General features: G+C 44.0%; 2 protein-coding genes and 1 long non-coding RNA gene across 9 annotated transcripts; 2 read left to right on the forward strand and 1 right to left on the reverse strand.

Annotated features, from left to right (window-relative positions):
- The first annotated feature begins 1285 nt into the window (after positions 1-1285).
- Positions 1286-9158, forward strand: LOC111833879 (adapter molecule crk-like). Of its 2 annotated transcripts, XM_023792574.2 has the most exons (4): positions 1286-1892; positions 3374-3951; positions 6099-6162; positions 6359-9158. In XM_023792574.2, the coding sequence occupies exons 1-4, from the start codon at positions 1673-1675 to the stop codon at positions 6439-6441; spliced, it is 945 nt and encodes a 314-aa protein (XP_023648342.1). In that variant the 5' UTR covers positions 1286-1672; the 3' UTR covers positions 6442-9158. The 2 variants fall into 2 exon arrangements, with proteins under 2 accessions (XP_023648342.1, XP_023648343.1); XM_023792575.2 differs by having other exon boundaries at positions 1293-1892; positions 6099-9158.
- A 729-nt stretch (positions 9159-9887) lies between these two features.
- On the reverse strand, positions 9888-12193 carry LOC140579046 (uncharacterized). Of its 2 annotated transcripts, none has more exons than XR_011983284.1 (2): positions 12024-12193; positions 9888-11740 (listed from the first exon to the last, which is right to left on the reverse strand). It is a non-coding gene; the product is annotated as an uncharacterized lncRNA (long non-coding RNA). The 2 variants fall into 2 exon arrangements; XR_011983285.1 differs by having other exon boundaries at positions 11986-12193.
- ywhae1 (tyrosine 3-monooxygenase/tryptophan 5-monooxygenase activation protein, epsilon polypeptide 1) lies at positions 11392-20095 on the forward strand. Of its 5 annotated transcripts, none has more exons than XM_072701354.1 (7): positions 11393-11638; positions 16062-16261; positions 16495-16601; positions 16721-16927; positions 17110-17246; positions 17547-17596; positions 19043-20095. In XM_072701354.1, the coding sequence occupies exons 1-6, from the start codon at positions 11575-11577 to the stop codon at positions 17552-17554; spliced, it is 723 nt and encodes a 240-aa protein (XP_072557455.1). In that variant the 5' UTR covers positions 11393-11574; the 3' UTR covers positions 17555-17596; positions 19043-20095. The 5 variants fall into 5 exon arrangements, with proteins under 5 accessions (XP_023648348.1, XP_072557455.1, XP_023648349.1 ...); XM_023792581.2 differs by having other exon boundaries at positions 17547-17589; XM_023792582.2 differs by lacking the exon at positions 17547-17596 and adding an exon at positions 11733-11811 and having other exon boundaries at positions 11500-11638.
- Positions 20096-21352: the final 1257 nt, after the last annotated feature.

The following is a 21352-nucleotide window of genomic DNA, read 5'->3' on the forward strand; positions in this document are numbered from 1 at the left end:
ATTGAATATATATAGTTCTATATACCCCGACATCTATATGTATTTATGCTGTTTGTATATATATGTACAATTTATAATGTATATAAATTGTATTATGTATATAATGGATGGATGTAAATAAAATTATCATGTTGATGTATTAAAAGGGCCAAATATATATAAATTCTTGCGCAGGTGTCGTAGATTTTCTGAATGTGTTCCCAGGCAATGGCGAAAATTGTTTTATTGTTATTATTAAAATAAAATTGTTGTTAAATAAGACTGGAATTCTGTTGTTTTCCTCACCCCCTCAGCCTACACCATTCGGCCCAGACCAGACTCCAGACACCCCATCCCACCGCCATAGAGCGCGAGGCTGACCAGGATAAGTAGTTAGATGATGGACGAACGAGTGGATGAGTGGATGAGAATTACGCGCTGTTACTCTGGTAGTCTACATTTTACTGCCACCTGGTGGTATTTTACACATAACATTAATTTATCGCAAATTGTATATAGAAATGGGCGACACTGCGATAACTCTCTGGTTGGGGTTGATAGATGATTCCACTTTGCGTGTGTGCATGTATTTACGTGGAGTTTGCATGCTTTTTCTGTGTCGTGTGGGTTTCCTCCGGACACTTCGATTTCCTCTCGCAGTCTAAATAGATGCAGTGAGTCTAATTAGGGGTTTCTAAATTGCCCATGGTGTATGGTTGTCCATCCAGCAGTCCATTTGGAGCGGAACGTGTGTGGTTGTATCCGTGAAATTGCGATGGAGTGGCATCCCGTCCAGGGTGCCCTGTGCTTCCTGGGATGGGCTCCAGAGCCGCGCGACCCTGTACTGGGTAAGCGGTTGGGAGTGGGATAATAATGATGTGAAGGTGGGTTGTTGCAAATAATCAATTTACTTATACAGTTTAATAGTTTATGTACAGAATCTAATAATACACCAACATGATGTGGGTATCTGTACTTTGTGAGCGGTATAAATCAATGTAAAATGCGGAATATCGTGCTTCGGTATCGATCTGACTCAGCTGATGAAAACTTTCACCGACAGTTTTTATTTTTTAAGATTTAGATGGAATTTGATGTGTGTTAACATTTATTCTATAATATTAAGTATACGCATATAACAAGAATAGTATGACTGTCAGTGTCAAATACATTTAGATTAAACACGAATTTATTGGTCAGTCTAATAAGATTAGGAACGTCTTCCCATCAATATGAGCCAATTAGCGACCTCATCAACATGGCTACCCATGCCTCCCAGAATGATATACTTCCGGATTGCCACAACACCCCTCCACCCCAGCCACATCCCAAGAAAAAAATTCTCAAAAAACATCACATCCGGTTGATGAGGTCAATTTTCCTCTCAGGTTCGCCATTTCAGTTTTTTGAAGTTAGTTGCTACAAGTTCAGAGATTTGATTCAGAATTACAGCGAAACAATCACTGAGCCTGTAGGACCGTCGAGGTGCCGATATCCCGTGTCGCCAAAGAGGAGCAGCCCTTGATTGTGCTCGGTCTTTTCTTTTCTTTGGCCGGGCCAAAAATATATAAAAGGCTTACGCGGGTGTCGTGGATTTTCTTAACGTGTTCCCAGGCAGGGGCGAAAGTTTTTTGTATGAGTTGAATACTGGTCGCGCAGCCGAAGAGGCGAAGAGGCGCTTGGGGTGTCAGCAATGGCCGGCAATTTTGACGCCGAGGACCGTGAGAGCTGGTACTGGGGCCGGCTGAGCCGACAGGAGGCGGTAAACCTGCTGCACGGCCAGAGGCACGGCGTGTTTCTGGTCAGGGACTCCATTACCATCCCCGGCGACTACGTGCTGTCTGTGTCGGAGAACTCCAAGGTGTCACATTATATCATAAACAGCATCAGCAACAGCCGGCAGTCCGGTACAGGTGAGCGAGAAACGGCCGAGCTCATGGTGCAACTTAACGGCTACACCACCCGGTAATGAGTGTATCTGCAGTAACTTACTAGCTGAGTGGTTTTACACGAAATTAACAACATATCTGAATAAACTTTCTTTGTAACCAGTAGTTCGTTTGTCCCTCGCTGTGGGTAGACAGAATGCCTGTCCGCTAACAGTCTGAAAGCGTATTTACGTGGCTGTTGTTTGTAATGGACGGCGCGTTATCTGCCAATGTGGCGGCTCTGATGTGGATCCGCCTGGTCGCGGTAGTCCCCGTCGGTCTTTCGGCGACTGAACGTTATTTCTCCCGCCAGCTCCCCCCCCCCGGCAGATCTTCGGGCTGACCCCCGGTTAGGGGTTACTGTCCCTGCCGGCTGTGATCTTTCCATTATCATAAAGACATGATGCATGTTTTTAAGACGGACTGATCTAGTTTCATAAGGCCGAAGATGGGCGGTAAAGCGGACAGCGGCTGTTGATCAGAAAGGGGGCGGGGTGAGCCGCCTTGAACTTTCCTGCCGTGATTCTCATAAACTGCTACCTCCATGTTTGTGATTAATCCGGGGATATTCTGCCGGGATGACTTTATTTGGATACTTTTATTGATTTCCTCGGTAAAACACCAGTCGCGTAAGTGGTCCAAAGGTCTACTTTAGCCATCGGAAATACCTGTTTCTGTGGGCAAACCAGGCCCCTTGTTGTGTCCTGTTGTGCAACTGCGTTTGGCTTCAGCCTTTGCTCACTAGGTCTCCACATCGCTGCTGATAAAGTTTAAGCGGGATGTCTCGCCATTTGGTGAGGAGCAAACAGGCGTGTACGGATGACTGAGGAGCCGTTCCGGCACGAAACCAGCACACCCTGAGGCGCGTCCTTCTCTGGTCTCGGCTTGGTCACTTACGCAGTAATTTACGCTTTGTGGTCTTGGTATTTCATCACACCAAAAACAGTCATTTGTCTCCTTTTGACGCGTATCAGTGTTCTTCGAAGCAGTAAGGAAGTCTAAGTTTTAAGCTGTTTCCAAATACAGCCTGCGGGGTGTGAGTGGACATGTCAGCTGAAGTCACTGTGTTTGTCATATGTTGATCACCTCGGTGAGTTAAGCTGAGAGAAATAATGCAATATGTCTATGGGGAACATTGAATTCCCTATGCAGTACCCAGTGCAGTATGCTGCCAGCTGATGATTATATGCAACCCATTGAAAAGAGAATCTAGCCTCTAACATAGTGCTTTTCTTATACCAGCTGCCCTCCTCAGTGTGTTAGTAATTTCATTATTGTGGCCTAGCTTTGGCAGCTGTGGTGTACCATACCACACCACACCCAATTAGTACTTCATTCACAGCAATTTTCTATGTAACAGTTTTTCCTCGTGTAATTTCCTTGATGTTTTGAATTCAGGTTCTAAAGGTTTCCATGTCCTTAGACCAGCTCCTGTCAGGCGTTACCTGTCTCTCCCACCCCCACAGGGCATATTGCTCCTCGTTTTCGCATCGGGGACCAGGAATTCGACACCCTTCCGGCACTGCTGGAGTTCTACAAAATCCACTACTTAGACACCACCACGCTAATCGAGCCCATCAGCAAGGCCAAGCACCCGGGCCTGGCCAGTGCCAATGTGGGGGGCGCCCCCCAGCGCCTGGATGAACCAGAGTACGTGCGCGCCCTCTTCGACTTCCCTGGCAACGATGATGAGGATCTGCCGTTTCGCAAGGGTGATGTGCTGCGGGTTCTGGAGAAGCCGGAGGAGCAGTGGTGGAATGCTCAGAACTCAGAGGGTCGCACCGGCATGATCCCCGTGCCCTATGTGGAAAAGTACAGGCCGTCCTCCCCAAACAACGCTGCCACCACAGGGCCTGGAGGAGTTACATCGGCAGGGAATGCTGATGGCATCCGTGCTCAACCCTCAGTCCTGGGAGAACCAGGTCCCTATGCTCAGCCTAGCCTTAACACACCATTGCCCAACCTGCAGAATGGCCCCGTCTATGCCCGAGTTGTCCAGAAGAGGGTGCCCAATGCCTATGACAAGACCGCCCTGGCCCTGGAGGTAGCAGTCTTCTGTTTTCTTCCACTCCCGGTCTCTGCCTGTCCGTTCTGAACAGCTTTCTGAATGTCTCTCTGACAGAACCAGCTGGACAGTTGTTGATGCCAGTAGCTGACCTGTTTCTGGTTCGGAAATTTTGCCTTAATTTCTTTCTACTTTACCTATACTTGGGAAGTTATAAATTAGCTCCAAAATAGTTAATTAAGGTACCTTTATAACATAGTAAAAATAAGATGGCATGGGGGTGTGACCTGTCTCTCTGCTTACCTCTGTGGGGGTGTAGTTGGTGCAATGGTCCCTTCTTTCACTCTGTCTCTGACGGGTATGAGACTCTTATTTTCCAAGGGATTACTGGTTCTAACTACGCCTACGCAATGTGCAGTGTTAATATCCACACTGCATGTTACGCTCGTGCAGTTGTCAGATGGCACGGACTGCGATACCTGGGTTGGGGTAGGGCTTGGGCAGTATGTAATATTTCACACTGGCACACGGTCCAGATACTGTGGTATTTTCCAAAACAAGGCTGTTCTGGAGGCTCCACGCCAATAGAATTTCTCCAAACTGCACATTTTATCCTGGGAGGCTGTCCTGACATGACAGATTGTTAGGTTCTGTTTAGCTATTCTGGGTACATTTTCAGCTCATTGCAAAAAATTTACATCGTTATTTAAAAAAAATAAAATAAAATAATCCAGTATTTTTAAGTATTAATCTAACCTTGCTTAAGTTCCATAGTACAACCTACTGTGTTTTCCCACTGTTGCAGTATCCTACAGAAATGAGTTGTACCCCCCCCCCCCGCACTTTCATGCTCTCATCTAGAAAATAACAAATCATCAGTAACCCAACAGTCTGCTGAGCAGAAGTTTGTGCTATTTTTATGCTTTTTATTCTCGCATCAATAATGAATAATAAAAATGTCAAGGTGTGTCTCACACATGCGGCCTGAAATGGTGAAATCAGCTTCTCACTGCAGCATGAGCCAGCTGAGCTGTGATGGGGCAGCCTGAACTGGGAGGCTCTGCGTCCCTCTGAAAGTAACGAGGGCCACAGGCACCGCGCTGGCTCAGATGCCCCAGGGCTTGGGCTTGGCAGTCCTCACCACACCCTCTTTCCTACTTGTAAATCAAAGACAAAAGACAAGGTGGGGGGGGGGCCCGCTGAGGCAGATTTGCAATGGAGGTGGACTCGGACAGGAAATGCTTTGTGTAGAAGTGTGTCCTTGTGCTCAGGATTTTGACCTTTGACCTTCCACATCCCCCATCTCCCATGAGCAGGACAGTCCTTTCCTGCTCTCTTCAGAATGTGCTGCTTAATTAGAAGCATTGAAGTTGCTGTAGGTCACACCTGGATTAATGTTTCTTAGCTGCTTGTTCCAACAGTTTAAACATTTGCACTGTGTATTAAAATTAAACCAGATCAAGTGTTCGTTTTGTGTAACTGAGGTCTCTTGTTAACCATGTAGTGGATGCTGTGAATTTCTATGAACATTTCTACATTTGTACATTTCTAAGAACAAGGAAAGGCAAGGTGAGCAGGTGCCTATATCCATTTTGTATTATGGTGCCACCTTGTGGATAGGGTTGGTTTTTGATGTAATATAGAATTTGCACACTGGGTGTGAGTTTAAGGTCAGTAATGGCTCAAACCACAGCACATAATGAGGATTTAAGGATCTGCAGAAGCTAAGAAGCATGTGCTTCAGCAGCTGTCCGACTGATAGTTTTTACATCTGTGTGGCTCTTGGTACTCCAGAGCACTGTGCTGGGGGTGTATGTCCACACACACTCAGCACACAGTGCAATAAAAAAGTATTCACACTGATATAAGCAATCAGAAAAAATGTATTTCAGTTCTTATGATTTATTAACGCAAATCAGTGGCATATCTGATAATCTGGTTGTTTAATTAATAGAAAGGTAAAAATGAAAGTTTTAGCTTTGTAAATTTTGAGTAATAACATCAAAAATCTTCCAACTGCCTTTCCTGTTGAATGAGAAATGTAGTGGTAGTTTAGAAAGGAATGATTTTTTTACTGTTTAACACGGACTACTTTGTCTGAAGCTGGTGCAGGTGAGGAATGCATTTTCCTCAAATCCCGCAAGTACGAAAGGGTGGATTCTCATGAACGTGTGCTGCTCTTGCAGGTGGGTGACATGGTGACGGTGACCAAGATCAATGTCAACGGCCAGTGGGAGGGTGAGTGCAAGGGTAAGAGGGGTCACTTCCCTTTCACGCACGTGCGGCTGCTCGACCAGCACAACTCCGAGGACGACTTCAGCTGAGGGCATCTGTGCCTGACTCCGCTCTCTCATTCATATGCATACTGTTCTACATACATACACACGCATGTGTGAGCACACAGGGTTGCACCTCAAACCTCTGATCTCCGCTTTATCTATTCTAGGCCTAGTGGTCCACCTCCACAATTTTTGCATCTTTATAATGGTCCAATGTGCCACTATCCCTCTTCCTCCATGCCTTTGCTGAATAAGATGTGTAATTGGATTTGCCTCATGCTATTTTCTGATATTATTAGGCTTTGGTGTCCTACATCGATCTAGATACTCCAACACACACTCACTCATATACGCTCTTATGAACTAAAGGACCATTTTTTTTCCTGCATTGCCAATGTCTAACTCAGACTTTAATAGAGAGAGGAGGAAAGGACCATTGTTTCACCTGACCTGGAAGCACGCTGTCAACGATGCGCCTCAGATGTCCCATCTTTGTTGGTGTCCGCTCTTTTGACTACAGTGGCACAGAGGGATGTTTTTTTGAGCTGTAATCCACACTACAAGTCATGAAGCAAGGTTAAATGTTTTTTTGTAATAAAATGAAAGAAAACTGTATTACAAGTATATGTAGCTGTATACTATTACATGCTTGGGTGTGTGTATTCTGGAAGTATGAGATAGACCTGTACATTAATGCAGATACATGAGGGAGCAAACAGGTATGACGAGCATAAAGAAGACAAGGGGGCAGATGAGGGTGCCCTTCACTGTCTGGAGGACATTTGGGGGAAATGCATGGTTTGGGGCCCTATGCACTTCAGTGGGAGCATGACACCGAAGAAGTAACAGGCAGTCTGGAATAGGTGTAATTTGAACTGTTCTGCTATTTTCTTTCTCAGCCCCTCCCCCTCCCGGCCTGGAGATATATGGCTTTTGAGATAATAGATATAGGTTCGGTCTATGGGCAGTATTTGTCTGGTTTTTACCTCCTGTTCTGTATTTCTAGGAACCCTAAACCAAGTAGCTAAGAATTCCACTAATTAGCCTCTGATAACAGGTGTCTGTTTGCTCTTATGAACGTGCCTCTGTCACCACCCCCCTTTCTGCCTGTATGGAGATTAGCCGGCATCCGTTCCCCGTCGGCCGGGACTCTTAGTAAGTCACAGATGGAGCTGCAGCTCATTGCCTAATGCAGTCACTCTCCAGCCACATTTTTAAAGGTATAGGGGTTTCAGGCACTGGGGGCTAAATAAACCATGGTTCTGGGGCTTGTGATTTTGCAGATTTTAGTGTCTCTTTAATCCAGTTGACCTCCCACTAGGCGTCTCCCTACTGCTTCAGCCACAGAGAATTTCTTTTTTTTTTTAATGAAATCTATAAAGTGCTGTATATACTCATGTAAAGGGTTAAACACTAATAGTATTTATTAGCTGTCATGAACACACTAGCAGTCACATAGACCTGTGATTGGAGAGTTGTAGGGACTTGTGAAAACAGCATCTGATTTTGATGAATTTTATATTCTTATGACATGGGTCACATGACAATCATGCCCGGCATGCTGGACAGCAGTAGACCTCTGCCGGTACTACACTGTGTTCTTAGGCTCTGTTTGGCCTGCTTTCACAGCAGACATTCTCCAAAAACCAGCATCCGGTTTCAGATACGATCCACCACCCTGTGTGTCAGAACGTGGAAATGTGTTTCTGTGAGTAGGGGTTGCAACAGTGCCCTTCATCTCCCTCGTAATGCACTACCCACAGTGCACCACTCACTGACACTGTGAAAAGCACACATGACCCTGCACTGTTGATACTGGGTTCCCCTGTCTAGTAGTAGCAGTTGTAAGAAGTTTAGGTTATCTTAGGAGTAATGTAGCTTAGTAAGCTTGGAGAGGGCAGGAGTTAGCGTAAAACTTTTTAATTGAAATTGTCCACAACAGCCTGTGCTCAAAGGGAAAGAACCTGCAACAATATCTAGTCATTAAGTGAGCGCTATGGGTAAATGACATGGAAGCGAAATGCATGCGTTGTTCTCTTCATTGTTGCTATGGTAATCCAGAGACTCCAGAAAGGCGGGTAACCAGTGTTATGTTTTATTTTCTTAGGTTTATATTTGCACCCTTGAGGTATGAGATACAACTCATCACATCTATGTATTTGTGCTTATTATTAAAAAGATCACTGCTAAAATCTGTATTAAGAAAATGCATTAATTAAGTATCAGTAAAGTTCAGGTGCCTCTTCATTTACCTGATGGATGAACTTAATGCATTTGAAAGTGAGTTATTTTGGTGGAGGTTTTTGGATACACTAATGAACTGGAGTAGCCTGAACCTAACCCTGACCTAAAATCTGTATAGCATGTACCTGCTCGCCAAAATAAATAAGCCTGACATACCGATGCCCTTATGGAAGATGCATTTCTGCCTGTAGCGTCACATCCCTTGTAGGGCTTCAAAGGAAGCCAGTGTCATCCCCATGGTTACTGCCCCAGGTTAATAACTTGCTCCAGCATACAGATGCTTCACACACCAAAGTTTCTTGTCCTTTCCTTTGATCTGAACAGACTTTACTAAAAATACTTTTTGTATTTTATTTTATTTTTTTTGCCTGAATTTTTGTATTTTCTGAATTTTTTTATTCAAATTCCAGGTCATTTGGGGAAAATGAGTCATTCTAGATTTTATCAAGTTAATGCAATTATTTCATTTGTCTCACATCAGAATATTGGTTCTCATGTAATCTGTTTAAATTTGTCATTCATGCCTATATACATATTTTAAAGTGTCATATTTTTGTAACATTGCTGGATTATTTTATTTTTTTTTTGGGGGGGGGATACAAACTGATTTTAAAATGTGCCACTGTGCTATAACAGTATATTCTCTGAAGGCAAATTCACTTTATTTTCTGTAGCATGTAACATGTCATACATACAAAATAAACTCCCTTGGCAAAAGACGAATTCTTTTCTCTTGTAGTCTCACCTTTACAAGCATGTTTTCTCTCGTAGTCTCCTCACCTTTAAAAGCATGTTTTCTCTCTTGTAGTCTCCTCACCTTTAAAAGCATGCTTTCTCTCTTGTAGTCTCCTCACCTTTAAAAGCATGCTTTCTCTCTTGTAGTCTCCTCACCTTTAAAAGCATGTTTTCTCTCTTGTAGTCTCCTCACCTTTAAGAGCATGCTTTCTCTCTTGTAGTCTCCTCACCTTTAAAAGCATGCTTTCTCTCTTGTAGTCTCCTCACCTTTAAAAGCATACTTTCTCTCTTGTAGTCTCCTCACCTTTAAAAGCATGCTTTCTCTCTTGTAGTCTCCTCACCTTTAAAAGCATGCTTTCTCTCTTGTAGTCTCTTCACCTTTAAAAGCATGCTTTCGCTCTTGACTCTTGTAGTCTCACCTTTAAAAGCATGCTTTCTCTCTTGTAGTCTCCTCACCTTTAAAAGCATGCTTTCTCTCTTGTAGTCTCCTCACCTTTAAAAGCATGCTTTCTCTCTTGTAGTCTCCTCACCTTTAAAAGCATGCTTTCTCTCTTGTAGTCTCCTCACCTTTAAAAGCATGCTTTCTCTCTTGTAGTCTCACCTTTAAAAGCATGCTTTCTCTCTTGTAGTCTCACCTTTAAAAGCATGCTTTCTCTCTTGTAGTCTCACCTTTAAAAGCATGCTTTCTCTCTTACAGTAATGATTCCTTTCACTGCCTTAGCATCATTCACAACTTTATTTTTAACTTTTCAAAATATATTTATTGCAAATTATTATGAGGTGTAAATGTAAAAAAAGCATGACTTTGAGCTCCATTTATATGATTTTACCAGATGCTTTTATCTAAAGCGACATGTAATTGAGAAGACAGTGTCAGTACCTGGAGAAACTGGCAGTTAAGGGCCTTGCTTGTTGGTTCAACGGCAAAATCACACTATATCGTGCCTGGGACTTCAACCAGTGACCTTCCAATCACAGTTATGGTGTCCTATCCTGCTGAGTCACATACCACCCCCATATAAAAAGCTTTTTTACTTAAACTTTGAATGCTTTCAGCAGTGGCTAAATGCAACTCAGCACTATCCTTTATGGTGAAAAACATCACTAATTCTGCTACTTATTCTCTGATCCTTATTTTCATCAAGTTAAGATACACACACCAGCCCAAATGAATGTGTCAGCTGCCATGGCTCTTTTCTATAGGACGAGTTATTCTTGCTTTAGGTGAAACTAGGCTCTACTCCCAATCCCAGACAAGCCCTTTGCTTCTGGCAGGTTACATAGTAACCTTGTAACCATGGTCATTAAAGATGCAGAACTGTTACCTAATTATGAGTAGCTTTCCTTTAGCATGGCACTTAACCTTAATAGGTCCAGTACAATTTAAGGAGGTTGGTTGGCCAGTTTGCTGGTTGCTGTGTGTTTGTAATGGGAAGTGATTTATCTCAATCATCGCTAGTCCACAGGAAAATCTCTAACAGATGTACATCCTCTGAGAAATATGAAAAAGATTAAATGTTAAACATGTTTATGCATCAGAATAAGCCAGCCATTGAGGAACTTCAAACCTGCCTATCTGGAGGACACTGACTGAACAACTGGTGGAAACTACATAGACAACATTTTTTAAAGGAATGTTAAAGGTCGAAATGTTTTATGTGTTTGCCTGTATTGTCACACCAAACATGTTTTATCCACCAAAAAATAGTTTCTCTACAGGGAAAATAAAGTTCCTGTCCTATCCAAAAATGTATTTTTGCTCAGTACCAATATCAGTCCTAAATTCTTCAAAGGACCAAGATAGGAGCCAGAAATCATGAAGGTGGACTTACTGAATAAGTAATGTACTTGGTTTCACTACTGCTTTTATATGCAACATGCACAAAACTGCTAGAAATCTGTAAAAGGTAATATGAATTAAAATATGAAACATGACATCAATTTCTGACCATTTCTGCAGTAAAATCTCGTCCTACACTATGCCACTTAGGAATATTAAACAGGCCAACTATCTGTTTAACTACCACTAGTGTGGACGCGATAATTGTTTTTTGAACACTACATTTACTATAAAGATTTATAACCATGCACTAGTGTTTCCATGGTGAGGTTGCTATAGTGGTGAGCTCGAACAAGAAATGAAGGAAGCACGGTCTATTATGGAGTGTGTGAGTGTGAGAGAGACAGAAAGGGAGGCGGCTATGGGTGTGTGTGGTGGGGGGACTGGCTTGGTTTCCCGGATGGAGTTCCGTCGCCATCTTTACTCCAGTGCTACCGGTAGAGTGGGGGACGCCGCTCAAGCCGCCGCTGCTCCGTCAGGAACCGCCGACAGAGACAGACTTGCCCGTCGCCGAGGCTCCGCTTCTCCGCCCGCACACCGACGCCAGCCGCGGTTCCGAGCAATATGGGAGACAGAGACGATCTAGTCTACCAGGCCAAGCTTGCCGAGCAAGCGGAGAGATACGACGGTAAGCGCCGAAAGCCACGGCTCCGCTGGAAGACATGTTCGATAGCGCATAGATTTCTCTCCCATTCACTATCTTCCGCTCCTTCTCCCTCTAGCGGGGACTCTGGAAAAGAGGAGAGGTGGTTTGAAGATGGAGATGCTGGAAGAGAGATCGTGAAAGATACAAAATGGCGGGTCGGGCAGATTTTAGTAGTTAGCGAGCTCTGAAAGGCGGCCTGAAATTCGGCTCTAAGCGAGAGACAGACATGACTGGATGGTTGAAATCACTGTAGTTTAGTCGTTAGTCATTCATGTTAATCTTGAGATGGCTGGAGTCTTAGCTTATGACTAAGCAGCAACGTTACAAACCTTGCTACATGGATTTGCGTGATGAATGTTAAACTTGCCTGCCAGTTTTGTAGCTACCCACTTGAATTGCTTCAGTTAGATAAACAAGTCTGCAGTCTATATGGTGGATTTTTAAAATAGTTATGAAGTAAAGATGTGTGGGTGCTTGGCTAAGCTAACACTAGCCGAACTTCGGGCGCACCGTTATTTTAAAGTCGTAGTGCTGCGGCTGCACGGGGCTGCGTGCGGGCGTCAGCGCTGGCTCGCGGGCGGCGCGAGATGCGGAGAAGCGCGTGCATTCGGCCGGCCCAGACTGACGGGCGACGCCGGGCTGGGGTGGGGGGTGTTCGGCGTCAGACTCAAAAAAGGTTTTCTGGTTAGAGTTTACCCGACCCCCCCCCCTCTCCCTACACACGTGGGTAGTCCGTTTATCGAAGCGCTTTAATAAAGGTGATTTGGAGTAAAGTCAGACAGCAACCGGAATGTGATCCATTAATTCGATTTAAGATGAGACTGCTGGCTCGCGAGGCGGTGGGACTGTCAGTGTGTGTATCTGTGTTTTTTTTTTCTTTTTTGAAGGGGTGGGGTGGTGTGTAATGGGATATGGATTTAGGAGAATAGCAATCTGGAGTGTTACCAGTTGGGATTTAAACAAAGTTTCAATTACTAGTCCCAGAGCCAGTTTCATATAAATGCATGCGATCCCTTTGTCCTTGCCATTTAACCTACATCGGAGCGGTTCGGTGCGTTTGGAAGCTCGCTAGCTGGTCGGCGCTCCTGAAAGCAAACTTGTCTCGTTTGCTATTAATAAAGCTAACTAGGCAAACGATTAAGCAGACAGCTAGTTAAGATCACCACCCGTGTAGAACCGCATTGTAGCGGCCACACTTCTCAGTGTTAGGCTGGTAATTTCACGCCCAGTACTTCAGTGACTCACTTTAAAAGCCAGCAAGATTAAGTAGCTGCTGATGAAGCCAAACGTGTAGATGCACTACGCCAGCGGTCGTTAATAGTTTACGCTACAATTCAGCTGGTAAATTACCTCAGTGATGCGCTGCCAGTTCGGGTAAGCCGTTTGCTGATGTGCGAGTTATTTCAGTTGTTTATGTGGGTGTGGTGAGCAGCGTATCGCATGCTTACAAGCTCATTTTAAAATACCGTCTTCTTAATATCGCCAGCACTTGGGCTACGTACTTTGCTTGCATTTCAGACTTTAACTGTAGTTTGTTTGAAATAGAGAGGCGGTACAGTATAATCTGCCTCTGAATCGGGACGAGTGGGTGTGGATTTCCAGCAAAGATGGCGATGATGTGCAGATAACGTCAAATGAAGGACTGCGAATCCCGGGCTTGTGCATAGCTTAGCGCACGCGTTTCGGCGACGGGCGAATGTCTCCCTGAACACGTAACCATCAGCTTTTCACCAGTGAGATAAAGGTGCTGGCAATGAAACGGACGGTGTGCCATAATTATCAAGTTAATGGCTCCTCCCTGATCCTGTCCGATTCACAAAGTTCATTCATTGGAGATAGAAAATGAAAATCTACCTCTCCCCGGTGGCCACATTTACATCTATTGTTATTACTGTTAGCGGTAGCTGTAGTAGTCGACGTCGTCGACGTAGTAATAATCAAAGCAAAATATGCCTGGATTTCTTTGTTGCCAGGCAGGGTCTATTTTCAGAGTCATGACGGCGCGACTCCATGGCGGAGAAGCCCGTTCAGGTTGAGGGGGCGGGGCTGCATATGGTTACACTGTAATCGGCGCTATCAGATTTTGACCTCTGTTTCTAAAAAGGTGACTTGGGGTGTTTGTCACCTTGCATCAGCCCCACCCTTTTTACTATGCACAGGTCTGTTTCGCGGGGGGTGAACCCATCTCCCCTCATCTCCACCTCTGTAATGGGGCGTTATTGCTGAGCAGAAAGGCTCGATCCATTGCCAATTTCAGTGAGGCAGGCCGATTCATACGGGTACAGTCACGCACGTTATGTAATGCATTTTATACAAGAACATGAAAACTAGTTGAAAGACTATTTTTAGAAGTACCTCTCCTGGAAGCCCAGACCAACGAGGCAGACAGAAACTTGTCCTTTTTGCAATTTGTGCCTGTTTGGGAGGCAGCTGAAGTGCAGTTTTATTTAGAATCGCGTCTGTTGCAGCAGCACTCATGCTGTAATATATGGATTATTTGGTCAGGGTGGGGTTGATAGGGATGGTAGTGTAGCTGCTGATTATAGCTGTTGTGTGTGTGTAATAGTTTCTGTTATGGGGAAGACAACATGACAATGTGAATGGATGCAATATTACTGCATTTTCAGGTGGTCTTCCTATCTTCTCTGTGTAGTTTTGGGTAATATGAGGATTTGATTAATTTAAATTTCACATTCAGTTTCTTTGTTTATTTGCTTAGAAGCTGCAGTTTTTTCACATTCAAATTCCCTGTGTTCTGCGGAGGATGCCATAAAATTTCAGTTAGGAGTGACTGGAGTGCAGTGATTGCAGCTGGAATTTAGATAAACGTTCCTTAAAACCTAGTACCCAGAAATATCTGGGGTGGAATCACTGGGCCCTCTTGAGAGTTTTTGCTAGTAAACACTCTCATTAACCTGGCTCAGAACATTCTTGAGAGCAACTCTGTGAGAAATAATTTCACCAAAGATTAATTCAGGCTTGGTAGTATCAGTGAAACAGAACTGCGTTTTGCCGCGGCATGGAAGCACTTTATAAATATTAGTCATTACAATAAGATACCAGCATTACCCAACAGTCCAGACGATGACGGGGCAGACAGAACATGTGAGATTGTGAAAGGGAAAAGGGCAGTTTGCTACCTTTGCCACTGAAAAGGAAACTCCAAATCCATCTATCCATTTGTCCAGGTCAGCACTTTAGGAAAGCCTCAGTGTTTCTCAAGCATGCGCTCCTGCTTCCATTTAAGAACGGGGGACCACTTTAACAGTAAATGTAGATTTCCAGTTAGTTCCTCCATTTTTTACTAGATTTCAAAGGAAGGGAAGGATGACAACAATAACTGTGGTATTTTCATTGCCTCTCATAATTAATGTGGCCATAATTTTACCAAAATTTAAATTGCGTTATCCAGTACAATATTGGTAAAACCTGCATTGTGGTTTACATAATTGGCAAGTAATGTTGTATGCCTGACTGCCTTATGTCATTTCACTGTGTTGCAGTTGGAGTATCAGTAAGTACATTTCAAATTCTATCACTGCCTAATCAGCTGGTACATAGAATTAGCATTTGCACAGTTGGTTATTGGTTGCTTAAGATGTTGTAAAACAAATGGGGTTTTTATACTGCAAAGATGTTCCTTTGCATAAAATTAACTACAAATTAAAAGGTAAAGAAGTTCTTTAAGAGCTTGTATAAGTAAATAAAATGTATGGTATTATCATTTAATGTAGACGCAGTATACTGTGAAATAGGAACGTTTAACAGGTTTACAGGTTCGAGATTCAGGAGGGTTGTGTTTTACGTAACTTGGTAAACGTGCAGCTGTTAGAATGGGAGGGTCTGACAGCTGTGGAAGCTGCTTTGGATGGGCAGCTGAACTGAGCTCTCTGTGCTTCCAATACCTGCTGTTTGTGTTAATTTTTTAAATATTAAGCTGTAGGCCTGGTCCTGCTGTGAAATAATGAGAAGTGATATGGGAGCGGAGACTTTATTTTTAATGAGAACATTCCCTTTGAAGGGTGTGCTATGGAAGAGGGCTGCCTGGTGTTTTCAAAGTGGGATGCATTGATCGCTTGACTCTCCTTTTTACCTGCAACAAGGAGGAGTTGAAATATTTTTATTGGTCACTTTTTCAGTGCGCACAAATGTATCAAAAGAGCTTTATATCCAAGACTTCATATTGAGGTTTCTTGTCAGCTTGTCCATGTCGTTTTTAGTGATAACCCTGGAGTTCTAGATAATTGAAAAGGACATGTACCGTTCGGCATTAAGATTCTCATCTTCTCAAACGAAGCATTTGAAAGCCTGTTCCTCATAATCCATCTGTCTGCTACTGCCAGATTTCTCCAACCTGTTCCATATGGTGATACCGCAGTGCTTAAGGGCTTCTCTACTCTCTCAGAAATGGTGGAATCTATGAAGAAGGTAGCAGGCATGGATGTGGAGCTGACTGTAGAGGAGAGGAACCTGCTATCTGTGGCGTACAAGAACGTGATTGGAGCCCGAAGGGCATCCTGGAGGATCATCAGCAGCATCGAGCAGAAGGAGGAGAACAAGGGCGGCGAGGACAAGCTGAAGATGATCCGCGAGTACAGGCAAACGGTGATCCAGCGCCTGCCACTGTGTGACTCGTACAGCAGAGGGCGCCCTCACATCCCATACTCTGCATGAGATTGCTTGTCACGACTGGCCTTTATCAGATGAATCATTTTCATTCAAAGAAAAACAATCCACATTCGGATGGGCGATATTTGTAGTCAGTATTTTTATGAATTCATCTGCCAGTTATGATTGTGTTTAATCTGAAGTTTTTTTTTTTTTTTTTCTCTCTGAAGGTTGAGACTGAACTGAAGTCAATCTGTAATGACATTCTGGATGTACTGGACAAGCACCTCATTCCCGCCGCAAACACGGGCGAGTCGAAGGTTTTCTATTATAAAATGTATGTATAACTATCAATATGCAGACCACAGGCTCCTATTCTGAGGGGCCTGTAGGTTAGAGTGGACATGGAGGGTTTTCACGAGGAAGCCGACCCACCATCTCTCTCCCATCCCTCAGGAAAGGTGACTACCACAGGTATCTGGCGGAGTTCGCTACAGGGAACGACAGGAAGGAAGCGGCAGAAAACAGCTTGGTAGCTTATAAGGCCGCTAGTGACATCGCCATGATAGAACTCCCGCCCACGCACCCCATCCGCTTAGGACTCGCTCTCAACTTCTCCGTGTTTTATTACGAAATCCTCAATTCCCCCGACCGTGCGTGCAGGTCTGTGCTCTCCCCTTTCCGTTTTTTGCCTCTAACTGAAAAGTCTTTCCTAAAAATAAATAAGCGTTCCTCCATTTGTAGACTTTCATGATCGTTTATATTGCTGTTCAGCGTTTGGTTGATAAGGACCGTCACCTTGGTGACAGTGAGTGGCAGCTGGTTTGCACCGCCTTGCGTTACAGGTTGGCGAAGGCAGCCTTCGACGACGCCATCGCTGAGCTGGACACGTTGAGCGAAGAAAGCTACAAAGACTCAACGCTCATCATGCAGTTGTTACGTGACAATCTGACATTATGGACTTCAGACATGCAGGGAGACGGTAAGGAGCAGGCGATGTAAAAACAGATGATCAGATGGGTACAGCGTGCCACCTGAAACGCTGTGGGCGTCACCTTGGTGCCCCCCTTCCTTTTCTTACATGTTGCTGGTTTGGCACTGAGGCCAGTTGCAGATTGTGTGGGCAGGTGGATACTGACCCAGTTTTGTCTCTCATCTCTCTGTCTCATTTAGATCTGCCCCTCTCCGCATATCTCTGACCCTTTCAGATCTCTGCTTGTACACCATAATGATACATACTGACTGTTGCCCCACATTTTGTTTCGTTCCCCTTTTTGTGTAGATTCCTAAGGAAAAAAACCCAGCTGCTCATTCCTTATAAAACTGTACGTTGTAAGTCATGTTTGCTGGCCTGCGTTTCTCTCTGTCACTAACTTCACTGCATCATCATTGCCGCACTGGTTTTTCGCACTGGTTTTTCGCACTGGTTTTTCGCACTGGTTTGCCTCATAGTGCTGGCCAGCTGAGGCTGTCCATTCCTCACTTCTCCAGCCTCTGTTGTCCCATGTTTGTCGGTCTACTTCAGCTGGGCCGCACTATAAACACTAACATGTTCCCATCAAATTGTCAGAAAAAAGAAAAGGTTTCATGCTTTTAGCTGAAAGTGCACAGTATATTCCTGTATGAGTTTCCATCAAACCACCTCTCGATAAAATGAACAGCAGCACACAGCATGTAAATAAGACTTTGCTCAATCTCGCTTTCTTGCGAATAACTAGATTAAAGTAGTTTCTTCTCTGCCCTTCACTTAGTGGTCCACGTTGAATAAGCAAATAACTGGTTACTGTTCTCTGGCATATCAAATGTGGGTTCTGTCCTACTGTTACTAATTGAAATGTGTACACTAAACTTGAATCATTTATTTTAAACCAGCTACCAGTTTTCTCTTACTGAATGTTTTTCTCAGGGCTTGATTCTCTTTGCATAAGTGCGGTTGGATGGAAACATGGCTGATAAAGGATGGGTGATGTAAGCGTCACAGCAGCTTCTCTGTCACAGTCTCGGTCCTGCACTGTCCCTGGCTTCTGGGCTGCTCTTTCACGTGCCAGTTTCTGAAACCTGTTGGGGGGGCGGGGGTAACGGCAGTGGACTTGATTAAGTGCCATGATCACTCCGCTAACTGGGAGTCATGGCTGCAGCTCAGGGCTGGGGGGGCTTACACTTTAAAATTGGCACTCTGTCTTGTGTAATCAAGCACAAAGCCTTTGAAGCGCCCCCCCCCAACTTCTGTGCTAATCTGTTTTTGACAAAATCAATAATGTTAAATCTTGAGCAGATTGAGCATTATGGACTGAGATTTTAAGACACTTTGAGATTTGATATTGGTTATTTTTGTTTCAGTTTCTGCATTTTTTTTTAAGCTTCCCCCTGGTTTTTGAGTTTAACAATCACTGTCCTGTCTGTGGGTGTGAGCAAGCTTTATTAGTAATCACTTTCTTCAGAGTCTTGCTTGTGCATTATCGCATTAAACCTGCAGCTATGAGTCTGTCTGGTTACTTAACTTGTAGGACGCAGGTAGTGGGATGAGAGCATGTGAGGCGCAGATCCGTAAGCGGTCGCAAGAAGCCGAGTGCAGTGTGCTGATCGTGTGATGCGTGTCAGAGACTCGGCGGGTGTAGAAGGCACCTCACCCAGGGGGGGCCAGCTCCGGCTGCATGCTCACCCGCCCGCCCCGTAGCTGCAATGTGGCGGCATGTGTATCTCATAGGCGTATCACACGGCACCCGCCGCTTCGTCTGCCCCTCAACGTATTTATTTTTTTGTTCCTCCCCCATCCAGGTGATGAACAGAACAAAGAAGCTCTGCAAGATGTGGAGGATGAGAATCAGTGAGACACCACAGCCAACATAAGGACCCCCGCCCCCACTACCCCCCCCCCCCCCCCCCCCCCCCAAAAAAAAAAAAAAAAACAGGGAAATTAAACCTCAACAGTGTCACTGGGAGCCGAATATCCCCCCACAGGCCGGTTCCCTGCCACTCAGCACCCCGCGATTCCTAGGGATGACTTTTTTTAGATTTTTTTTTTTTATCATTTATTCTAATTACCCATTTCATTCAAGTACTTAAGAAAACAACCAATAACAATAAAATTCTTGAAGGCGAAGTGTAAGAGTCCTTGGATTTTTTTTTTTGCCCTGAAAGTCCAGATTCAGACTATTTTCAAATTTTTGCTGTTTAGTTTTTTTTTTTTTTTTTTTTGCAGCATTTATATCACATGCTGTGTGTTTTATTCACATTTTTAATATATATAATTATAGAACTTTTATTACCAATGTTTACTATAGATATGAGCTGGTATAGTCCTGTGTTTTAAAAATTAAACACACTTTAAAAAGGCAGGTGTTAATATTAATGACGTTTCTGGGTTATGCCACAAGCCCCACCTGACTTAGCACCGTAAAAACAAGTCGTGTTTTAGTCTGTTCTCTGTGCTAAAATGCTGTACTTTGTGTATCCTTTATCTCAGAAGATGGCTGGTAGGAGTTAAAGAAAAAAAAAAAGTTTAAAAATTAAAAAAAAAAAAAGTGTGAAGGAGCCTCATAGCTTTGATGCCTTTAGGTCACCAAGAAGCTGCAGGTCTTTGACCTGTTAAAACCCATAGGAGTGAGGTTAGCTATTGCAGACCTGCATGTTTTAAGTCAGCCCCCTGTCCACTTTTCTATTTCTCTCTCAGCCTCTTTCTCTTTTGTCTTTTTGGTTCAGTATGTGTAACTTGAAGCTAATTTGTACTACTGGATGTCTGACTGGAGCCACAGATACAGAGTCTGTATTCTTACTGAAACACAGCATGGAATTAACAGTATACTTAAAATAAAAACAACCTAAATGAAACATCCAGTGGTGTATTCCTGTGATTTGATAACGTTCAGGTTAAATGATGAATGCTTTGTCAAAGATTGGGAGGGGAATTTACTTGCTCATCAGTCGTACACTAAAATACCGGCTTTGAGCTTATTGTACATAAACGTGTAATCTATGCCGTCATGACAATACAGAACTAGCATGGGCGTGAATGATGGGGGGTGTAACCTCCCCAGTAATCAAAACCATCCAATACGACCCTCTTAAATGGGTGGAGACCTTAACCCAAAGTCCTGCTTAACATCTTCAATTTACCTGATACTTTTCCCATACTGCTTTCAATTCCTGACTGGTCGAAGTAAATGTTCGTGAATACTATCGCATTTCAAAGTAAATGTTCGTGAATACTACCGCATTTCTATCTTAACACGGCTGGCCTCCATTTGTAGTCATGACCACGATTTCAGCGCCTCTCTGATCCCGCTTTTGTGATTCCGCGATTATAAAATCGCAGCGTCAGCTAGTCAAGATAACCCAGACTGAACTGGGTCACTGAGATCTTTCAGACTGGAGGGTTCGGCGCGGCAGCTGCTGCAGGAGGGCGTGCAGAAGGAGCCCTGCAAATTGCGCTTTCACTGCCAGCTTTACTTCACAGAGGACATGGGTTTTCGCCTAGTTGTTACTGGATAGATTTCTGTATGACAGATTAAGTGCAAGGAAATCCACGGGAGTGACAAAAATCCCAAATCCTACACTGGTCTACAGGCGTTTGCTTCTTTGTTGCGCATCCTCGCCGCGCCCGGAGAGACTGACCAATATCTTCTGTGGCGCCCCCTCGTGGATGAAATGGGACAAGGTCATCCTGTGATGCAGTTCCAGTGGTTAGTGCTGAAGACGAGCGGTTCAGTGTCTTTTCCAGGATTCTCTCAGTAGCCTATTTCGGTAATATTTGAAATCGCCTTAATTGTACCTAGTTCAGTCGCATTTCCAAGTGTAACTGTCCCATTGATGGTGTTCTGCACAGATTTTGCCCGTGCGTTGCCCCTGTTCAATTGGTGTCTCTGTGTTTGGCAGTATTATACAGGTGTACATTCCGGTTTGTCTTTTTTACAGTTAGGGAAGGGTCCGGCTATATTATCCTAGAACAAGGTACTAAATTTATCCAGCTATATAAATAGGTGAAATGTGCTTTCATACAGAATAATTCACTATGTGTTAAGCTTAGTGATAATCAAGCGGCTGCATTTTATAGCAGCATAGCCCTATTAAATACAAATTTCCAGTGGA

Source organism: Paramormyrops kingsleyae, chromosome 17 (assembly GCF_048594095.1).
Source record: "Paramormyrops kingsleyae isolate MSU_618 chromosome 17, PKINGS_0.4, whole genome shotgun sequence".
Taxonomy (NCBI): Eukaryota; Metazoa; Chordata; class Actinopteri; order Osteoglossiformes; family Mormyridae; genus Paramormyrops; species Paramormyrops kingsleyae.

What these genes read in the sequence shown, in the direction of transcription:
- ywhae1 (XM_023792580.2), top strand. Translation starts at nt 11,575, where the DNA reads ATGGGAGACAGAGACGATCTAGTCTACCAGGCCAAGCTTGCCGAGCAA. An exon ending in GCAAGCGGAGAGATACGACG is followed by an intron (nt 11,639 to 16,061) that starts GTAAGCGCCGAA and finishes CTACTCTCTCAG; the next exon opens with AAATGGTGGAATCTATGAAG. An exon ending in TCCCCCGACCGTGCGTGCAG is followed by an intron (nt 16,928 to 17,109) that starts GTCTGTGCTCTC and finishes CTTGCGTTACAG; the next exon opens with GTTGGCGAAGGCAGCCTTCG.
- LOC111833879 (XM_023792574.2), top strand. Translation starts at nt 1,673, where the DNA reads ATGGCCGGCAATTTTGACGCCGAGGACCGTGAGAGCTGGTACTGGGGC. An exon ending in CAGCCGGCAGTCCGGTACAG is followed by an intron (nt 1,893 to 3,373) that starts GTGAGCGAGAAA and finishes CCACCCCCACAG; the next exon opens with GGCATATTGCTCCTCGTTTT. An exon ending in GTGGGAGGGTGAGTGCAAGG is followed by an intron (nt 6,163 to 6,358) that starts GTAAGAGGGGTC and finishes TATCTATTCTAG; the next exon opens with GCCTAGTGGTCCACCTCCAC.